At 31.5% G+C, this 21,159-nt stretch overlaps 1 protein-coding gene across 2 annotated transcripts in view; it reads left to right on the top strand.

Annotated features, from left to right (window-relative positions):
• The window catches only part of LOC125068941, a 191,329-nt gene that overhangs the window by 31,820 nt on the left and 138,350 nt on the right, over positions 1–21,159 (top strand). For both annotated transcript variants that reach the window (XM_047678332.1, XM_047678331.1), the window contains exons 2-3: positions 13,612–16,366; positions 17,019–17,118. In XM_047678332.1, coding sequence (XP_047534288.1) covers positions 13,655–16,366; positions 17,019–17,118 — 2,812 coding nt within the window. In that variant the 5' untranslated portion in view covers positions 13,612–13,654. The remainder of the gene's footprint in view (positions 1–13,611; positions 16,367–17,018; positions 17,119–21,159) is intronic.

Genomic DNA, 21,159 nt, shown 5'->3' with positions numbered 1-21,159 from the left:
AAACAGTAATAGGATCGCGTCGGAATGATGACACGGTGCTTAGGGCCCGGATATGACGTCATCACCGTCGCAATAGCTGGTAAACGTCACTCGAGTTCGGACAAATTTCAATGTGTGTGTGAAGTGTGCATTTTAATATACTTGTGTAGTACGTCAGCTACGTGGGCTGCGTGGGTTCTAACCAAACTGTACAACTATGATCTGTCCCGTTTTGTAATTGAGTCCATTTTTGCATGCACGTTAACATATTCCGATTTTCGAGGAGTCTTTGTTACGTGCACTCGAGTGAACCAACGTTTTTTAAATCGGGCTATTGTTTTTTTTTTCAATAGTTATGCAGCCGTTTTTCGTATGTATGAAATCCTTATTCATTTTAATGTAGAATTTCAAATGATTATATATAATTAGTGTTTTGCTTAAGATCTAAGTAAAATTAATATGATATTTAATTTTTATGGTTCGTATAACATATATATTTTTTTATTTTTATTTCTAATCCTTTTATTCTTAGACGCATTTATAAATTCAGTTTGAACAATTGGAAATCTTCCAAAAGCAATAAAATCCTTTCCGCTTATACTAATAAATTCAATTTAATGCTCAATACAATGGCTTTACGAATATAAAAGTTATTTAATACATAAATGATATCAGCATTTCATAGTCTAAGGCTTAAAAAAGTACTAAATTATATTAGTAAGTTACAAGATAAAAAAATAACATTAATCCTATAAACGAGTAGCTGTACGTTACTTTGCTCTACACTTTTCTCTTATCCCAAAAACGTATATATAATAACATATTTATTTGTAATGGTAAGTAGAAGCATTAATTAAAAATCTTGATTGGATGTTGAATATTTTGCAAAATCTTTCTGAACGGGTCATAACATTGGCAAACGAAGTCTACAAATTCCAAACCTTTATATCTTATACATTCAGTTGTACTGAAAGTTAATCTGGAAATTACCTTTTACTACTAATATAAAGATTTATATAGTTTTGTTCCGTGTAAAGCCACTAAAATATTTCATAGAATAGGTGTACAAGAATATGTTGGCAATGATGAATGATAATCTTTGAAATGTAAATCTATTAAGAGTATTTCAGATTAATTTAGATACACAAAATAATTATCGAGTGGATGGATGTCTAAACATCCTGCACGAATATCAACAAATACTAAATCCAATATTTATTATCTTTATTTTTTTATTTAATAATATTCTCACGATTTATTTATTTTTATATTACCTAATGATACATTTAGCTTTGGTAATCACAAACTACTTCATACCTAATACATATTTATTAAACTTTCTGTTCGTGTTTATAAAATCATAAATAATTCACTGAAACCCTGATTCGTTTACCTTTATATGATGTACTTGTATGTTTTTCTTTAAAGACTTAGCTTAAATTTTCCACTTCAAACGAGACAGACCTGACAAAGAGAAAATTCAATATTACAACACCATTGTAAAGAGTTCACAAAAGTCATTTTAAACGTAATGTAGTGTGCATTAAAATCGCCCTTCGTATGATCATTGAGCCGTGGCTCTTTCAACAATGTTCAGTCTTAATTAAAATACACAGAAAGTCCATAATTCTCTGAAAGTGGATTTAAGTAGGGACGTCCTTTACCGACTCCCCTTCATATAAAGGGAGACAAATTGTAAAGAGACGACGATCAAAGTGAGAATGAATAGTGGAATTACTTGCGCCTGCGACTTGTAATTCTGACACTTGATTTCTTCATTCAGGACTCATAAATCTCCAGTAGCCCGCTGTGTTTGATTAAAATGCATAATGAAAGATCACCCACAATAATCGAAAGTAATTTGGCAATTTCTTCAACAGAGCATTAAGGCGTAATAAACTTGTTTTTGCGATAAGTTTTTTTTTTTCATTTTTCAACTCATTAATATGCTCGTTTCGTACCCGAAGTGCTCGCTACATTGCGTTTTAAGATACACAACCTCTTTAACTGAATAAATTTAGTCAAAGAGAAAATGATTGCTTAAATACGTTTTATAAGTAACAGCGAGATTTTAAATGCATACTACAAACAATAAAAAATTTACTGTTGTGTTACAAGATAAATTATAAAGTTTTAAGTATTTAATTATTGGAATGTTGAATTTTATTGCAAGATTTAAAAAATAAAAACAAGATATAAAAACCTTTTAGCAGACTCAGTTCGATATGAAATGTTTTGGAAAAAGCAGTAAACATTTTTTTTTTTCTATAATTACTGAAAAACACTTCAGTACGAAAAATAATACGGTAAAAATGCCGTGTATTATTCATCTTTGCAGGACGGAAAAATATGCCTGTTTTTCCGGAATCCAATATTGGCAAACAAAACCAAGTGCAGGGAAATGAATTCGACGCAATTAAGTAACCAGCGGCTCGTGCAACCGGTTGCGTTGACCGTCCATCGGATATTAAAACTACAACGTAATAAATTATACATACCTCTCACTCTTTCTTTGATAATTCTCATACTATCTCACTCGTGTCTTCACATCGTCCTAGGATTTGCGATTAAGAATAGCTCCACGGCATCGTACTTAACCTCGTGTTTCTTTACATCAACTTCATCTTCAAATGTAAAACAGAAGCAGTGATAAGATTTATTTAATATCATATATAATATTTACATATAATCAATATTAGATTCACATTGACGTAAAAGCTAACGGTATATTTTTGATTTAACAGTAAATATAAAAGATTTTTTTTAGTTTCAAATGGAAATAAAATCGAAATTTGCACCCTATCTCTATCACCTTAAAACACATATCCCTCTTTATTGATTTCGTCGATTCTCTCTTCTTTTGATATTTATTTTTGACAAATAATTAAACATAATACTTTTCGAAAAATAATTTGACGAAACTAAAAGAAAAAGTCTATTAAATCCCACAATAAATCGTTTTCGTATATTGGATTGCCTAAGTTTAGTGGCTACCTATTAGACTGCAGATCGCGAAGTCTAGGATTTAAACCCGGGGTCGAGTCATTAAAAATTTACTGAGTTTTTATGTCAAGAAATTCTCAGTAGTATCCCAGATCTTGAATGTTGGCATTGTTTAAACTCCCCGCCTGGAGTCTCCGGTCGTATCTGATTGTCATGCCATCGGATTATGAGAGAGGGAATCGAGAATCCAACTACTCGTATATTTTCGCATATATTTCTGCACTATAATATCGTTGGCTAGTGTTTGAGAATCGCTTCGGTGGCTGAAATCGGTAAGGAGAATATCACTATCATGGAGTTAAAATAACAAACGTTAGTTATATTTTCAGAAATTACGAATAACGTAAACAGTAACCATGGTTACAATTATAATATAGTAGTGCTACTTATAAAAAGGAAAATCAGCCGTTTAATAATGACACGACCGCACACAACGGTACAATTATTGGAGAGAAACTGAAATGGATAATATTTTTATTTCACACAATCATCAATAAATAATGATCTTATCGGGGCGATGTAAAAATACGATAGCGGAGTTCTCAATTGAATTGGTTCTCATTGACAGTAAGAGAAAGGTAGCGAAGAACGATTTATTGCTTATTTTTTAATAATGGACACGCGCGAGCTGTTATTTCGGTGTATTTATGTTCGATACTGAGAGAACTTTTTTGCGGATTCTTATTTTCACGGATTTTACATTAGACGTTTAAAAATCTTTGGAAATTATACCCTTTGTTAAAGGGAACGGTTAAATGTAAATTTAAGCTATGTGAATTTCTCTACTATAATATGTATGCATTATACGTATAAACCTTTCTCTTGAATCGGTGAAAACGTCATTAAAATCCGTTGCGTAGTTTAAAAGATCTAAGCGCACACACGGTGGGAAGTGACTTTGTTTTATACGATGTAAAAATTAGCATATTATACACATATACATAAATATATTGAATTGATGGTGGAGAATCATTGGTAAGCAGGTGGTACTATACGAAGAAGGGCCTGCAAAAAGTCCTACCACCGGTTAAATACCCAAAAAGTATTTATTTATTATAACTTTTAAATATCACATTACACTCCATGTTAGTTAAACTCAAAGATACAACATAACTAGAGTGCAATATTACTATGCAAAAATAATACAGATGTACAACTCACGGAAAACATTATACAGTTTTTTGTGTATATTTAGAATTCTTTATTCTTGGCTTGAATTTGACTTGACACGCTGCCACGTGTAAAATATATGATTAATTCTTAAAGATGACTATTAGTACGCAAGTGTTAGACAATAATTTGTATTTTCGTATGTAAACAAAGTTGCGATGAGCTGCTTAAGGCCCCAGTTGGATGTTGTTCTATATCCCATAAAACGTTCAAACTGTATCTGTTGCCAAATACAAAAAAAAAAGTTAAGGAACGCCTGTGTGCAATAGGTTATTATATGTAAAATTGGTCAGTACAAAGTTGATGGCAAACTTTGCGAATGAAACGAACCTGACCGTTTCTTTGTTATATGGAATATATATTATGCAGGCAATCAAAAATTAATAAAAACATCGCTATGTTTTTTCCGAATTTTCCGTCCGGGAATTTTCTTTTCCGAACCGATGGTAGTTCAGTCAATATCTAAGTGTAATACTTCTGTATTGAATGAAGAATTTTGAATTTCATTTGTAATGAATTGATTTGATTTATGAAATAAAAAAAAAATTGTCAAAATATTGAAGTGGTAAGTTTTCACAGTAATAAATGCATTTTTTTTATAAAAGGTGCATTACGTGTCTGCATCTACAATTAAAAATATAGTAAAATTGCAGCAGCAGGCTAAATACAAATCTTTATAACAACAATACCATTAGGTTTGGAATCTATATTGTTAATATAACATGTATTTGTTATATTAATCTAATGTTGAAAATACGACCAGCTATACTTCGGCCGAAAACCAGACTTCGTAGGCTAAAATAAAAATTGAGTTGAACCATTTTGACAAATAATTCCAAAAAATGTGCCGTGTCGAAAGGACAATTTTTAAAATTATGTGAACATTTAAATAACTTTAAAGAAAATACATAACACTCGTTCACGTCGCGGTAGGCAGTTAATAAATTAATAAATCCTCGTGTTTACTAAACTCATAGCGACCCTTGTAATGTGATTTAACTGACACTGCGCTCCGGGCGTTATATAACATCTATCACAGTTAATATTAGGTGGGAAGTCAATTGCGAATAATTTGTTTGAGGTGCTTATTACAATTAATGTTTGAAATTGACAGTTAATTGGTAAGGATGTGCAGAGACTGAGCAGAGATTAATAGAATAATAATATATCTGTAGATTTATATATTGTATATAATTTTATCTACTAGGTTCTGTGTAATAAGTATGAGCGTGATATTTTTTTTTTCTCCTACGAAATCTTTGTATTTCTTGTTTAAGACCAGATAACCGTTTGACTACGATTTTAAATATTGACGTAGCTTTTTGTTGACTGATTTTTTTAAAATTAATAAATGCACAATTATAAAATACGAAAAACTGAATAATAAACTTAAGGCCCAGGTGAAACATTTTTCTGATTTTTTTCCCTGCCTGCTGTAAAAGCTTGGCCGCCCGTGCTATGCTATGCATGTCCACATTAAATATATTGAATATTATTATTCTTTTTTTATTAGAAGTAGTAAATCATATAAAATGAAACTTATTAACGAACCAATTGAAATCGTCAGCCCATCTACCAGAGATGAGAATTATTCACATCGGTTTCTGATATAAAAGTGTTCAATCTACTCACTAGCTCTATAATATATATTGAAATCTATTTATTTATATAAACGAAATATAGTATACGAGAATAAAAGAGATAGAATATACAGACAAAGCTTTAAAATATTATTGTTACAGGATCACATTGTTTTCAAATAGTAATATAGCCGGAGATATATGTATGTAAATATATAGTCTGCATACAACGCAATGCAGGCCGCGGCGCGCCGCAGTCAGTCTCGAATATTCGTTATTGTATATTTCAACTTTAATTACGATGCCATTCATAAAATGTAACTACGCGAAGTTTAATCCATTATCACATTTATTTAGTTATAACTACTACTACTATTTTTCTTTAAATAATATAGTTATCATCAGCCCGAGTTCGTAAACTACTGGACTGGCTGGACAAAGGCTTCTAAAGCGCGCCACTGCGACCGGTGTTCGGCTTTTATTTTGCAACCGCCACCAGCCATTTTTCATATATCGACCATCCATCTAGTCTGAGGATGTCCTTTATTAAGTTTGCAAAGACAGGGTCTCCACACAAACACCTGAAATAAAATTTTATATTGTATTATGCACTTTTTTAGTGTACATATATTTACTTACTTCTTTAGTTTACTTTTGTACATTATGATATTAATGATGATAAAACAGCTAAACGATTAAATACAATGTTAGACAAAAATCTTTTGCGTAATTTAAACACTCATCAACTCTTCTACATTGCGTTAACAATCAGGTAAATGCTCTATTAAAATATATATACTAATATCTAAAGACAGAGCTCCTTACAACCAGACGGTATTATAAAAACTGGTACCATGCTGAGTAATAACTGTTTCTTATAACGTCAATGCGCCGCCAACCATGAGGACTATACGTATATTTTATACGTGTCAGTAATACTAAAAATTCCTAGTCAAAATTAAAATAGATATATTATAATATTATTTCCTATAACAATAAAATTACAACATAAATCCGCCCGTGTTAATAAGATTTGTTTCAATGGAATTGTTGTTGGTACAATATTGCTTAAACATGATCGATTGCTCGAGCGATTCATTATAAATACTGTTATAAAACGCGCGTTCGACTTCTCTGGCGACAAGCTGTCTCGTCGATTTTATTGCGCTCGTCTTTGATATTATAAGATATACTTCTCTTTTAATAGATATTTTAATTAAAAAAATAAAATTTATTAATTAAAAAAGGTCTAATTAAATCAATATATAGAGATAACCATTCATGGTATATCTTTATAATATGGATGTATATAAATGCCGAGTTAAAATCAATTTGTGTTTAAAATATAGAAAGAAATCACTATCACCAAAAGTAATCTTTTGGTGATAGTGATTTCTATAACAACTACATATAACCTCTTTTTGTCATATTCAAATTTATTCAAGCTACAAATATTAAAGTGGCAACCCTAAATCTGTTAACTTTGTCTTTTGACATCGCGTTGACAGTTGTGTGACAACTTAATGTGTTCTCCGTGGACCCAGAACTTCAATTTCACATTCAATTCCGCGCTGACGAAATCCTACTGACATGAATCGGGCTACAATAATCTTGTTACTTTCGTATTTTCAGAAACTCATGCAGATGATAATTTCTAATTTCATTTTATATAAATCATTTTTTAATAAAAATAATTAAAGTATTCTCAAGGTTTAAACGATAATAAAAATTTCGGTGTATAATACATTATACAAATTGGTATGTTGTATATATATTAACAAAATGAGCTTAAAACCTCTTTGATCCATTGAAATCCATTAATGAAGGGTACCCACAACGTTATATAGAACGTATTAAGCACCTGTAAAACGATAACTTAAATTTCTGAAATAAAGAGGTCCTATCACGTTAATAATTTATATTATGATATTCACCATTAAACGCTTATAAAACGTTAATTGTATAGACAATACAAATAAATCTCAAAAAAAATTTTATTTCAGCTTTGAAATCATGACGCGAGATCAAATTAATTCTTTATTAAACGTAATACAATTATAATAGTTATCAAGTAGAGCTGGCGGTCGAGACAAAGAAAGATGATTTGTGTTCTGTCGTGAATCGTGATAATTAAGCGATGAGCCCGGCTCTTGTCAAGTTAATCTAATGAATGTTGGGTAGCCACGAAGAGCGTCGTTGACTTATTGTTTTAACATTCTCATATTCTATATGTTTAATCGTTTGAAAATAGTATAGCCATATCTGCATTTTTTGAATCTGTAGCATTATAGCTCCTGAATACATCTATTCGTATAAATGAACACTATAGGACTTTTAAACTATCGCCTACACCATAAATGCGTCGTATATGATAGTTTACGAGTATGTTATGATCATTGTGGTAGATTAACTAAAGACGAAGATAAAGTATTATCATAATAATCCGTATAGGTAACCAAAGTTAATAATTCTATTAAAGTTTTATAGCAAATCCCTCTATAAAAGTAAAAACAAATAAATAAAATAACAAAAAATCGAAGCAGAATTTACTCGAAAAACGCGTTTATTAATCTTTAATAATTTTGTTTTGATCTTTGTAATTTTATACGGAAGATGAAAGACCGAGGAAATTATTACTTTTTGGTTTTGATTTAGGAAGCGCTAATCGTTTTACGGTGTTTATTTGTATCATAGCTTACACAAATTAAATGACCCGTATTAAGAATAGAAAATAAAGCCAAATTATAAAGTTTTAAATTAATAATTACACTTAAAAATATATCTTTACATAGTATAAAACAAAGTCGCTTTCTCTGTCCCTATGTCCCTTTGTATGCTTAAATCTTTAAAACTATGCAACGGATTTTGATGCAGTTTTTTTTTAATAGATAGAGTGATTCGAGAGGAAGGTTTTGTATATAATACATAGACAGTATAGTTAAGTAACACTGATAATTTTAAAAGTTTCTAATGTGATGTCGTAAATTTATACATTTTTTGCGCTTACATTGTAAACGCTGGCTGATCCCTACGAGATAGATCAAAATAATGTACTTCAGTATTGTACACCTTAAAACGGTCTTCAAAAAAGTCCGCGATGGTATATGTCTATCTCTTAGGGATTACCCACATTGCACCCGTGCGAAGCCGGGGCGGGTCGCTAGTAAATTTATAAAAGCAAGACTGTATGTAACGGTCCTTTGGATGAAGTTATAATGTTCAATATTCCAGATTGTTTTCTTTTACCGGCTCTGTTTTACCTCACTTCACATCAAAAATGTTTCAGCTCTGCTTAATTTTTTTTTGTTCGACCCATATTATTACCCTTACTTATTAAGTTAACCTAACAGACCGTAAATCCCTTTTAACTAAGCAAGGACATCTGTTAAAGAAAAATAACATTCAAACAAAAAAGCTCATATTTAAAATGACCACACGGTCACATAATGGTAGTTCACATACCAAGACATTCTATTGCCAAGCGTTATTGCATTATAAATGATAATAATAACTCCTACACTTCACGGCCACGACCAATCTACTACAAGCAATTGAGTAAGAAAGGGTCACAGATGAAAATATGATCTGCCATTCACAGATCAAATAATCAGAAAATGGCTAGAAATAGTAACGAATTCGCACAATACAATTTCTATGTATCTTTATGTCCCCGATCTGCCCTTTTTACGTCATAGCTCCAAAGCATTGTGAAGATATTACTTGAAACGGTAATCCAAGCTTACAAAGTTAGACGCAATTGCTAGATTTGAAGTAGTTCATGAAATATGAACAAACAGATAGATTTCAAATAGATAACTCTTCAGTTTAATATTGATAACATTCAAATATAAATAAAAAAGGTGTTTACAAAACAAAAAAGATTAATCTGTATAATTATACGACAGTGATATTCAATAAATCGGTTAACAATCCGCCGTACTATTGGAAATCTCTTCGAACAATGGTCGTATAATATTTTTACATTTAAATAGAATGAATTTTAAATCATTTAAAATAATGCTTAAATGTAAATTAACTCAAGTTCGTACTCTGTTTCGAGTTGATTTAGCTTGAAAACGTTTTTATCTATACTAATAGTATAAATGCGAATATCATTCTGTCTGTTACCAATTCACGCTTCAACTGCTGAACCGATTTAAAAGAAATTTAATATGGAGATAGTTTGAAGATAAAGATATGTATGGGAAGGATTTGTATGGTTTTTTTTTTAATCGCCCCTCATGGGGCTACAATGGGAGTGATGGTTTGTGTGATATATGTAGGTAAAGTTTTATAAATTTCGCGCGGGTAAAGCCGTAGGTTCAGCTAGTCTTTCTATAATAACATGGACTAGAATTTACATTTGACTGTATTGACATTTGTCAATGTATGTTGCATACAAATCTCAGTTCAAATAGATATATATATCTTTGACTCAAAATATAGTTTTTAAACTATATAATACTTTACTTAGCTCAATGACAACAGGACAATGACTTATGTCTCGAAATCCTATATCTTTAAAACCGTAATCTTAAACCCACCCATTCCCATTAAGGAGCCAACTACAGTCCCATATCTTAAACCTACGCAAACGAAATCGCGATAACAGGTCGTTTAGATCATGAAGTGACAATATCTATAATTACGTAATTAGTATGTAATTGATATACATATTCCGTAATTAACTCGTCAAACTCAATAAATAATTGCGCCTTCATTTAATATTAACAATTTAATTACGTAATGTCTTACCAACTCCCACCACGATTTCGATAGAACAAACCATTATTTTAACAACTTTTTTTATGCTGACATCTGTTGCTTTGAATTTAGCTCAAGCGTTTTCTTTTCATAATATTACCACAAATTTACTACTCTAAAAATCGCGTTGGTTATTACTTATTGTAAGTTGTTTTACAACAATTAAAGCTATATGAACACTTTAGCCGCCCAACAATTATTCATTATGGCGTCTCTTAGGGTTGCGTACTAGTTCTTATTTAATTCCTAACTTATATAAGTGACCTCAGCAACCTATAACGATAGCTTAATATATAACTGTTTTTTTTTTTTTAATATACTTTACTAGTAATACAGCCCTAATGACAAATGCATAATCTTGGAATACCAAAGTTTAATGGAGAATGTGCAAATGTGCAATGTTACCATATCCCAAACTGCCTAACGTCAAATCTATTAACTTTAAACGTAAATAGAATAAAATACATAATAATCTCAATCTGCTTAACCACACAACCCGACCTCAGGCTTAACTTAATAGTACATACTTGTAATTATTCTCAATTAAAGCTTGGCTCTTGTGAAAACAACTAGAACCTCTTGTATACAATTATACATTGTGCCAAAATATAGAAAGATGAATAAACGAGAAAAATTATATGGACACTTAAATTCAAGCACGTCTCAAATTACTCTTATCTCAACATGGTTCTAGCACTGGTTTTGAGTAATCAGTAGAGTCCACTACTAATTAATATTAGAACTCGTCTACTTAAGCTACAAAACCCAAATAACAATTTAAAACAAAAAAAAATTAAATTTATACCTATTTATGTTTTCATATATATTATGATTTTTATATCTCCATTAATTCTTCATCACTCGGAAATTCTATGTTTAATATATTATATAAACTTACTTCCTCTTTAGTGTCCATACGTTAAAAGCCTGTTTACCAAAACACACAACTTAAAACAAAATTTAAGCAAAAACAATAGGCTTTCAAGTCTTCCCCCCTTTATCCCTATCCCTCTACAGATTTACCCGCAAACCCATTTACCATATGACAGGGACAGTGAATCGTGTGACGGTCGGACCAAACAATTAATTACAATGACATGATATTATTATATTATTTATTACTTTTTAAAACAAATATTATATAAGTGTAAAGTATCGCACACACCCAAGCATATACATAGACATACTTATACATTGATAAATGTAGATTTTTTTTTGTGTATAAATAAAATAAATTTAGTTTCTGTACATGACAAGTTTTCATGTATTTTATGTTCCCTTGGTTAACATTATGGCTGTAAACATGATGGGTCTCATCCAGGTCTTAGCGGATCAGTAACACAGGCTTACACCTAGTACTATGCTTGCTTGCTTGTTTGAAGCTTAAATGATAAGTGCATTTACTCATTTATCCTCATCCCAATTGTATCAAAAGCAACGCTATAAGCTCATAAATAAATACATATCTTTATAAACTCTTTTGTGCTGATAAAAGTTATTTCTAATTCTTAAAAGTTTTATTCTGAAATCTCGTAAGTGCACATTATTCGGCTATATCTGTGGTTACTTTCTTTCCACCCAACCCAACGTCTTTAGTCTCTGTTAAAAGTGAATTTTAAGCTCCACTTGATATCGATCAAAGACTTTGGCTTATGTGTATGAGAGCTCTTTTTCGACAGTTGTAAGCAATGAGAAGCTTGACTTTGTTCTTAGCTCATTTTTATTTATTTATCTCAGATGTAATGTCACTGGCCGATTATCATGCCTTTTCGAAAAAAGAACGGAAAGAAAGAAGAAACGCTTATCGTTTCAAAAAAGAAGCGCTAACCGGAATAAACAGTCAACCAAACAAAATGTATTTCTTTATAATATTAGTATCCTAAAAATTGAATATTACAAATTAAATGACATAGACATATTCTACATGTAATTGTAATTCTATATTTCAAGCTTAGCTCTAAAAATCCGAAGAATTAATAAAAACACTTGTGTTGACAAGATAGCCACGTGTCAGGTCAAGTAAACAGATAGCCACGTGGGTAAGGCAAAGGGCGGCTGCATATAAATCAACCATACTGTCTACCAAATTAAGTAAAGGACCATTTAAAAATCCGACCTTATTAACTCATTGTTTTCCGCGTAATCAAATGAAATGTTCGAAGGGTTAGTTTGAATTAAATAATTATAAACCATCTTAATATTATTAATGCGAAAATAACTCTGTCTGTCGGTCTGTTACACTTTCACAACTCAAATCCGAATTTGATGAAATTTATTATGAAGCAAGCTTAAACCGCAAGGAGGGACAAAGGGTACTTTTTATATCTAAAACCTACGACCGCACTGTTCAACAACTGTTATATTCGTTAAAGTTATTGCAATATACTTATATTTGATTTTGTATACACAGAGTTGCGCCGACGTCATCACATTAAATGAAACAACGTTTAAAACTCATTAATATAAGGCTATTCAAATTATCGAATAATCAAATAGACGCACAGAAATTAAAACAAAGTAAAATACCATTTGCAAAATTTGTTCAATAACCCGTAAAAACGGCAACACGGCGCGGTTGCGCGAGCGTTGGACGTACCCGCTCGCCCGCTATCCGCACAGTCCCCTTTGACTTTAGCCGGAATTACTTTAGGTTAATAATTTTGTAAATGAATAGTTCGGATTTCTAGCGTTTGACCTATTTTGGCCGTAAGTTATTGACCCTCTAGTATTTATTAAAAAGTCATGTGGTTAACTTAATGAATGTATTTGATTGTATTTTTATATTTGGTCTTAAAACTCTATATACTATTAGGGGTATCATTTAATGCGTTGACGAAACAGGCACATTGTAAATATAGAATAAATTAATAATGTTAATATTTCAATAGGTTTCGATAAGATCTTAATTTTGTACGCAAATTTTAATAATGCAGTCCGCGCCATTCTTTTTGTAAATTATAATTAATAATATACGCATAATAAAACATATAGGTATATAATATCACAATTGGCTATAATATACGTAAGCTTGGCGTGGTAAATCTATAAATTGAAATCAAACTATTTAGGAGCCTTAATATTTTTATATATTTAAATTAGTTTTTGTTTGTTTCAGAATGTGAACACTATCATCGGTCGATCAATGACTATAGCGGACAATGCGGTCACAAGCTGCAAAACCCTCGCCTAAGAAGGGAGCATTGGGAAAGACAACTTTTAAAGCGACGACTACTGCTAAACAAGTAAAGAAAAAAAGAGCCACGCCGAAAAAAGCTAAGCTCGCTCCAAAATCTACACCAAAGGGTTCTAAAAAAGCTACTGGCGATGATACAACCAACAATAAAAATGATCATGAGCCCTCACTTAAGGAAAAAGATGAATCATCAAGTGAAACAGCCAAAACTTTACCCGTCAAAGCCCACTCATCTCGAGAAGATTCTCCTTCAAAAAAGTCGAAAAAAGAATCTAAAGAGACGAAAGATAAGGCTAAAGTACCTAAAAAAGTCGTTACTAAAAAGCCACTAAAATTAACTAAGAAAAATAAATCGACCTTAAAATTAAAAAAAGAAGATAAAATAAATGATAACATAAAGTACAAAATTAATATAGATGCGGTTAAAAAAACAACAAAAATTACAAAACCCGCAGCTAAGGCAAATTTGAAAAAAAGTAATTTAGGAAATCAAAAGAAAAGAGGATCCCTTTCCAACAAAGATTGTGAACAAGTTAAAAAGCATGAAGGTGAAAAAAGTTACAAAGCCAATACCGTTGAAAATAATAGTAATATAGCAAAAGCTGATAATAAAGAAGGCAAAACTTTATCACTTCAGTCGGAAGATAAAACTGAAAAGGTAGGTGAATCTACTAAATCAGAAAGAAATGAGAATAATATGCTTAAGAACTCTACATTAAATCTTTCTACCAACCCAAACGCTCAAGCTGAAATACCAAAAGTCGAGACTGAGCGACCACCTAAATTTTTCACGTCTAGTCGATCACCAAGAACCGTTGACATAGACGTTAAATGTTGCAAAAATTCGAAAGGAAACTTAAGCGTTTCCGAAAGATTTGTATCTCTGAAATCTGACGACACTAACAAGGAAAAGAATTCATCAAACAATCTCGTATCTCAAGGTTCGGAAATTGACGTGTATACTTTCACTGAAAAAGTCGATTCGCCGAAAAGTATTCTTTCAGATTTTAGGTCTCCTATCACGAAAAACATAGGAAGAGTGCGGCCTATAGCAAGAGTCAAAGGTACCATTATTGACAAAAAAGCAGATACAGAAAGAAAAAAGTTCTCACCTCATAGGCCTATTGAAGAGGTAGTTAAACAATTGAAAGCCAATAAACGCTCAGAAGATTTAAATACAGGTCAGAATACTACAAATTATGTATCGCCTGGCTTAGATTTTAGTGCATTCACGAGTGAGAAAGAAGTAGAAGATAAACCACCCATTGTAAGTAAGTCGTATAAGATGGTTGCAAGGAAATCCAGCATAACAGGCAAACCTTTTAGTCCTATTAAGTTTCTTGATCAAGAACCATCTACCCAAAAAGACATAAAACCTGCGACTAAAACCAGTAATTATAAAAAAACGGTTAGTAAATCGAAAAAGCAACAGAAAAAAAGTTGTTTATCTGATGAGGAAATTAATACATCTACTTTTTCCCTAAATACTAAAACTTTTCACTACACTTCTTCTGAAGAAAGTATGAGTGAATCAAATGATGATAATGATAATAAAGAGTCTTCAGAATCTGAAACCTCTCAAACGAAAAAGACAAAAAATAAAAAATATAAGAGAATAACAGACAGCGCAAAAAAGACTACTTCAAAAGAGCTAAAAGAACTTTCTAAAGATTCTTTGATTGATTTAAAAGATACATCAGCTCTGTTGGGCAATGAAAAACCTAGCAAAAGGCGATTAAAATTATTATCTATGTGGACTGGTCCCAAAAAGCATAGAATGGCATCACTAAATGCATTAGCTAAAGTACATTGCTTATATGAAAACGAAAGTAGAACCCATATGGAATTGGGCTTAATGAAAACTGTTGAGAGACAAGTTATTCCAAGTACATCTAAAGCATCGGTGCCTAAAAAGAAGGAAGTAAAAACAAAAGAAACTGAGAAACAAGAGAGCACTTCTGAATCAGAGTATGAAAATAAAAATGAGAAAGAAAAAGAAAGTTCCGAAAGCTCTGACGATAATCCACCTCAAAGAACATTACGAGGTGTACCTGGAATTAGAAGTGCCGGTAAATATTGGGACCCAAAGTCTTCAACCTCATCCAGTGAAGATAGTGAACTTGAGTCAAAGTCAAGCAATTCTACCTCAGACAAAAAGAAAGTAACGCCAAAGTCATCTATAGGAAAATCTGATTCGGATAAACCTCCCCCTAAAATGAAAAAAACTGCTGGAGTTCCTATAAAGAAGAAGCGCAATAGAAACGAAATTGTAATGGATCTAAAAGATATGGTAGTTCAAAAGCGAATGGCAAGCTTAAATGCTACAGCCATTCTAGCTGCAAGCTACGAAAAGCGTTCCCCAAAATCTAACAAAGACGATACTACATCAGACTCTTGTAGTGATGAATCTTTTTCCCAGAAGCCAAAAAACGTGATAAGTTCCGGCGTGAAGTCGGAATTAAAAAACGAAGAGACTAAAAAAGAAAGCGAGGACAGTACCTTAACTGAGGATAGAAAGCAAAAAGTTGAGGTTATTGTCAATCAAGACACTGATGTAACAATAACAGGTGTATACTCTACCCATCATCATGAAGGATTCTGTACTGTTTCGGGAATGCAATATCGTATCTCATCGACAAGCCATACTCAAACTACAGCAACAGCTAATTGCGAAAAGGTAATATTGTATTACATTGTTCCTAATTTACATATTACAGTCACGAATTGAAAGATAAAAAAATATTAATTTAATTAATTCATGAAGTGCTCTGTGTATTCGAATGTTTAATTTAAAGTTGCCCTAAAGTCAATAAATCTTACATCATTTTGGCATATAATAATAAAGATGGTTACGCAGGCGTTTCGAGCCTCATTAATACGCGGTAATGAAGTAAGTTCTACTTAAACACGCCTCGGGACCTCATCCGCATGTTATCCCTCATCGTAACACCTACTCTAAAGCTTGTGTACAGAAAAGGGAACTTTACGTCGATTTTAATAATGACGACTTTTGAGTGTTAACAGTAATTCATTCTTGTGTGAAAAAAAATCTTGTTTTATTGGATAAAAAATTGTTGGAATAATATCTTTATTGATTAATTATTGACGAAGGGGAAGGAATTATATGCAATATATTTCATTAAGGAATTATATTAGTATCGGTTAAAACCATCTAATAGCAGGCACCATGTTTCGAATTTATTTTTCCAAGAACTCGTTCAAACTTTTTTACCCCTTGAAATAATATGGCTTCGAACGGAAAACAAATACTTTTGTATATTTTAATTTAAGTTGAAAGAAGAATATGAAACAAATGCTCTTTGTTATAGGAGGGTTGTTCTCGAGAAGACGGATCTCGTTATACACCTCTGTCTGCTTTATCATCCATGCAGCCTCCTGCTGAACATTCGCATTCTCACCCGCATCCAGGTAAGATTTTTAATATTAATACAATATAGGTAGGTAGGTAAAATTTCACACAAACAAACGAAGTACAGTGATTAAAATTATTTATGCGCTATAAAATGGATAACGAAAAAAATATAATTAGTTAAATATAATTTGTTTAAAAATCGTACTCATGCGGTAAACCTATACAGAATCGTTGGCGTAACGCCAACCGTACAGATGTCAATACGGAGTCTTGGCCCCGAGAGTCGCTTCCTGTGAATATCATAACACCTATTAATATTATTCTCTCGTGCTTCCCTCTAATTCACCATCTAATGTTCTAGCAGTTGCTGCCAAAAGGCGTCAATTGACAATTACTTTTTATTGTTTTGCCTTGTTAACCTTTTCTTTCATCTGTTTTTAAGATTCTTCGCATACTTTACTTTGAATATTTTATAAACCCTGAACTGATTTATTATTAAAGATCCTAACCTACTTTAAGAATATTTTATAACAAATTTGACCTATAAACGCGAATTCAGGCGCATAAAAGACGTATAAATTCCTAATCTACTTCAACATTCAAACTCTTTAAATCACTTCGACTTCTAAGAATTGGAATAGTTTCGGAATTTTTAACGATTTGTTCAACGACAAACATCTTAATATGTCAGACTTCTCAAATGTTTTTGTCTTCTAATTTAAAAATCAACTAAAGAAATTTACTTGTAGCGTTTTACTCATTTTGTAATATTAGAAGCTTTTTAAGAAATGTTTTTCATTAAACTGAATAGCTGTTACAATCAAATCGAAAGTGACCCTCATGCGGACTTAATGTTTTTTTTACGATCAATATGATAGAAGTTACATGCAAATTATTCAGTAAGTCACGGAAAATACAGGTTTTTATTTAATACAAGATGTTACAATTTTAATGTTCTAAATATCGGACTAATATTAAAAGTAACCCTGTCTATTGATCATGACTAACTATGGAATCGATCGTAATGAAGTACGACACTGAAACCTGACCTGGATAATTTAGGTACATAAATTACGAGAAAAAATAATTGACTCGGACAACAACGGCAATTTTACTTTTAAACCAAAATATTTTCATTACTGTTTTCCATTTTACTCACATAGTAATGTTTTCTGTTTTACCCATTAGAAATAGGCGTAGTTTAAAGTTATAATTTTTTTTAAATAGTATAAAGAGGTATATTTTGAATGTTTGTTTTTTCGGTTTCAGGCAAAAAATACTTGTCCGATTGATATAGAATTTTCATATTATTTCAATTTAAAAATAGCTATAGGACATATATTTATCATATGTTTTTTAAAACTGTAATATACATAAACACATTATCTGAAAGATTTAAACGTCTACAAAAAAGTCAACGACATCACATACGCATCTTTTATAGATAACACATAGATTTCATATATATAATAGTTTTAAAATTTTGAAATTTACACTTTCTAATTTAAATCAGTACTTTTAAAAACAAGTCGTACGATATATTTACATATAATGGCGTGAAAAACGCGGGGCATGTTGCACGATGCATAAGCTTAGATCCGGCGAATAGATCAGCTTACAAATATTTATATTTAAATAGTTAAAAAATATACAAGAATTATAACTGTCCGAGTTATAATTTCAATACAAAAAATAAACTTTTAATTTTATTTATTATTTATAGTTGTGTTCTATTTATCATTTTAGAATCATTCCTCTAACACACCATTGGCCTCTTATTAGCCGTACGAGTACATATTAGTGCCAGTCCGCCGGTGGCAAGAAGCCAAGTTACCCCCATACTCATAATATTAAAGATCGCCTACTTATCTCCGACGTCAACCTAAACTACGAATCAGCACTATTGAAGCTGATTGACGTACACTTTAGTACATCTTTATTCACTCTTTTGCAACATTTGATCTTGAAGTTTAGAAGAGGATTTCCAAAAAAAAGCTCCTTTTATAACAGGAAGACAATCATTGTTCATAATCATTATTCATTACGAGATTACATTTGTATCATTTGTTATAAAATTATTTAAATTAACGAATGAAAAAAGAAGTGGGGCTTGTGGTATTATATTAATTTTAGTCAAATCGAAGAAAGTTTTAATACTACACTCTTAATATTAGGAAGTTTGTGGAGTTCAAGTGTTATCGTTTCGCGTTTTGTCTATAAAAAATAAATTAACAACTTCCTGTCCAAACAGCAGACAATACAAAATAACCATGAGTCACATGTGACTAACAGGATTGGTTAATCCGCAATCTAACAACTCCATTTTTTTTATTTTATTGAAGGTAAATAAACTATAGACCTTTTTCATTTTACTTATACCATTTTTCTATTTACAAATATTCCATAAATATTTTTGTAACTTTAGTAACATGTTACTATTCCAACTTTAACTGTTACCGATTTACGATGTAAGATTTAAGTTTTTTATCCGATTTTATAATTGTTTTGGCTATTGTATCTCAATATTTACATTTCTATTCAGTTCTATATTCATAGCATAGCGTCATTTTCTGTAATACTAATTTCTATCGAATCTCTACCAAATGTGCTGAAAAACTTCTTATATCTTTAAACGAATTTATTTTCCTATCTTAGTCCTCTTATGAGCTGGTTTACCGATTAGATGGACACTGTTGATATTTTCTATTATTCTGATGCAGTATCATCATCAAATTGCAAACGTTAAATAAACTTTTATTGCATTGCCCCTGTCTGGCTTCGGTTTTTTAAACTCTTTTGATATGAGAATAGTTCTTTATATTCTAATAACGAGTGGGTTTTTCGGAGAACATAAATATTTCAACAGTACTCGTTCATTTTAGACGTTTTATCGTTTTTAGTCTTACTGCGTAATTTTAAAATTTTTAAGTTTCAGTTTTCAAATTTCTTTTCGAAATTACACCTGTATTACATTCACTCTTCGTAGTTATTTTCGTCATTTTCTAGAAAACTCTTCGTCGTGATACCTTTGGTTCAAAGTTTCCTGTATGGTTTGTAGTTGCAATTGAATTTAATCTTCTGTGACATAAATTTACCCCGTGAGGCTCCTAATGTTTAAGACTTTCTATTTATATTCGATATCTTTGTTGCAAGTTATTAAATAATATATATATATTTTATATTATATTTGATCAATTTATTAATTATATTATATATGGAATAGTAATACGCTTAGTAATTTCACGCTATTTTCAAGAAAGCGTGCTGTTAACGCAGAATATCAACATTAATTTAATTTCTGATAAGCCTGCACGTTAGGATTCTTATCCGATTCTCCTACTCAGTTCCCTGACAAGCGAGACTCTTGGATGGTTGTTTTTATTCGGTTTCTAAGCTTTTCAGGCGTGCGCTGCAGTCAAACCAGTCTTAGACCATGATTGCGCATTACGTAATGACGTAGAAAATGTATAGTGAGAGCTTTTAACGAATTTATTCGACTTTTTCATCGTACGGTTCAATCCTCGCTTGAAGCATTAAAGACCGTACTAGTAGTATGAGTATGTCGAATAGCAATTTTTAATATAGAATTGACATCTTCGAGTACCTATCAGTTAACCGTATCAGGGAATCAGACTCGGTGTCTGAACTGTGCGGACTTATTCTGGTAAGAAATTAAAATCAGTTTATTCAAAAGTTTTTAAAACTACAATATACATATTTACTGTTACATTTCATTCAGAACTTTAGAACAGAACAGAAATCCAAATTAAAACGGCGACATTTTACCAATAGCTTATAATCCGTCTATCCTCATACCTTTGCCTGTGTCGTTCTAAATAAGATTAACCTAGAATTCCGATGCGACCTGATGTATCCGATTAAAAATGCAACGTTGACTGGAAGCTCGTTTGTTGTTAAGTCAATCAGAATTGTAACAGTCTCGTACAAATGGACGATGCAAATGGGATATGGATTCCGGGAACGAATTTTGACAGCGTCATGATTCAAACAATGAATGTCGTTCGAAGTTCCGTAGTCAAAAATAAAAACCTGACTGTCATGACCGTCTACACGTCATAGTTTCGAAAGAAGAACAG

The sequence above is a fragment of the Vanessa atalanta genome, chromosome 14 (assembly GCF_905147765.1).
Source record: "Vanessa atalanta chromosome 14, ilVanAtal1.2, whole genome shotgun sequence".
NCBI classification, from domain to species: Eukaryota; Metazoa; Arthropoda; class Insecta; order Lepidoptera; family Nymphalidae; genus Vanessa; species Vanessa atalanta.
The sequence above is the reverse complement of the archived record's forward strand: the minus strand, read 5'-3'. Positions and strand labels throughout refer to the sequence as shown.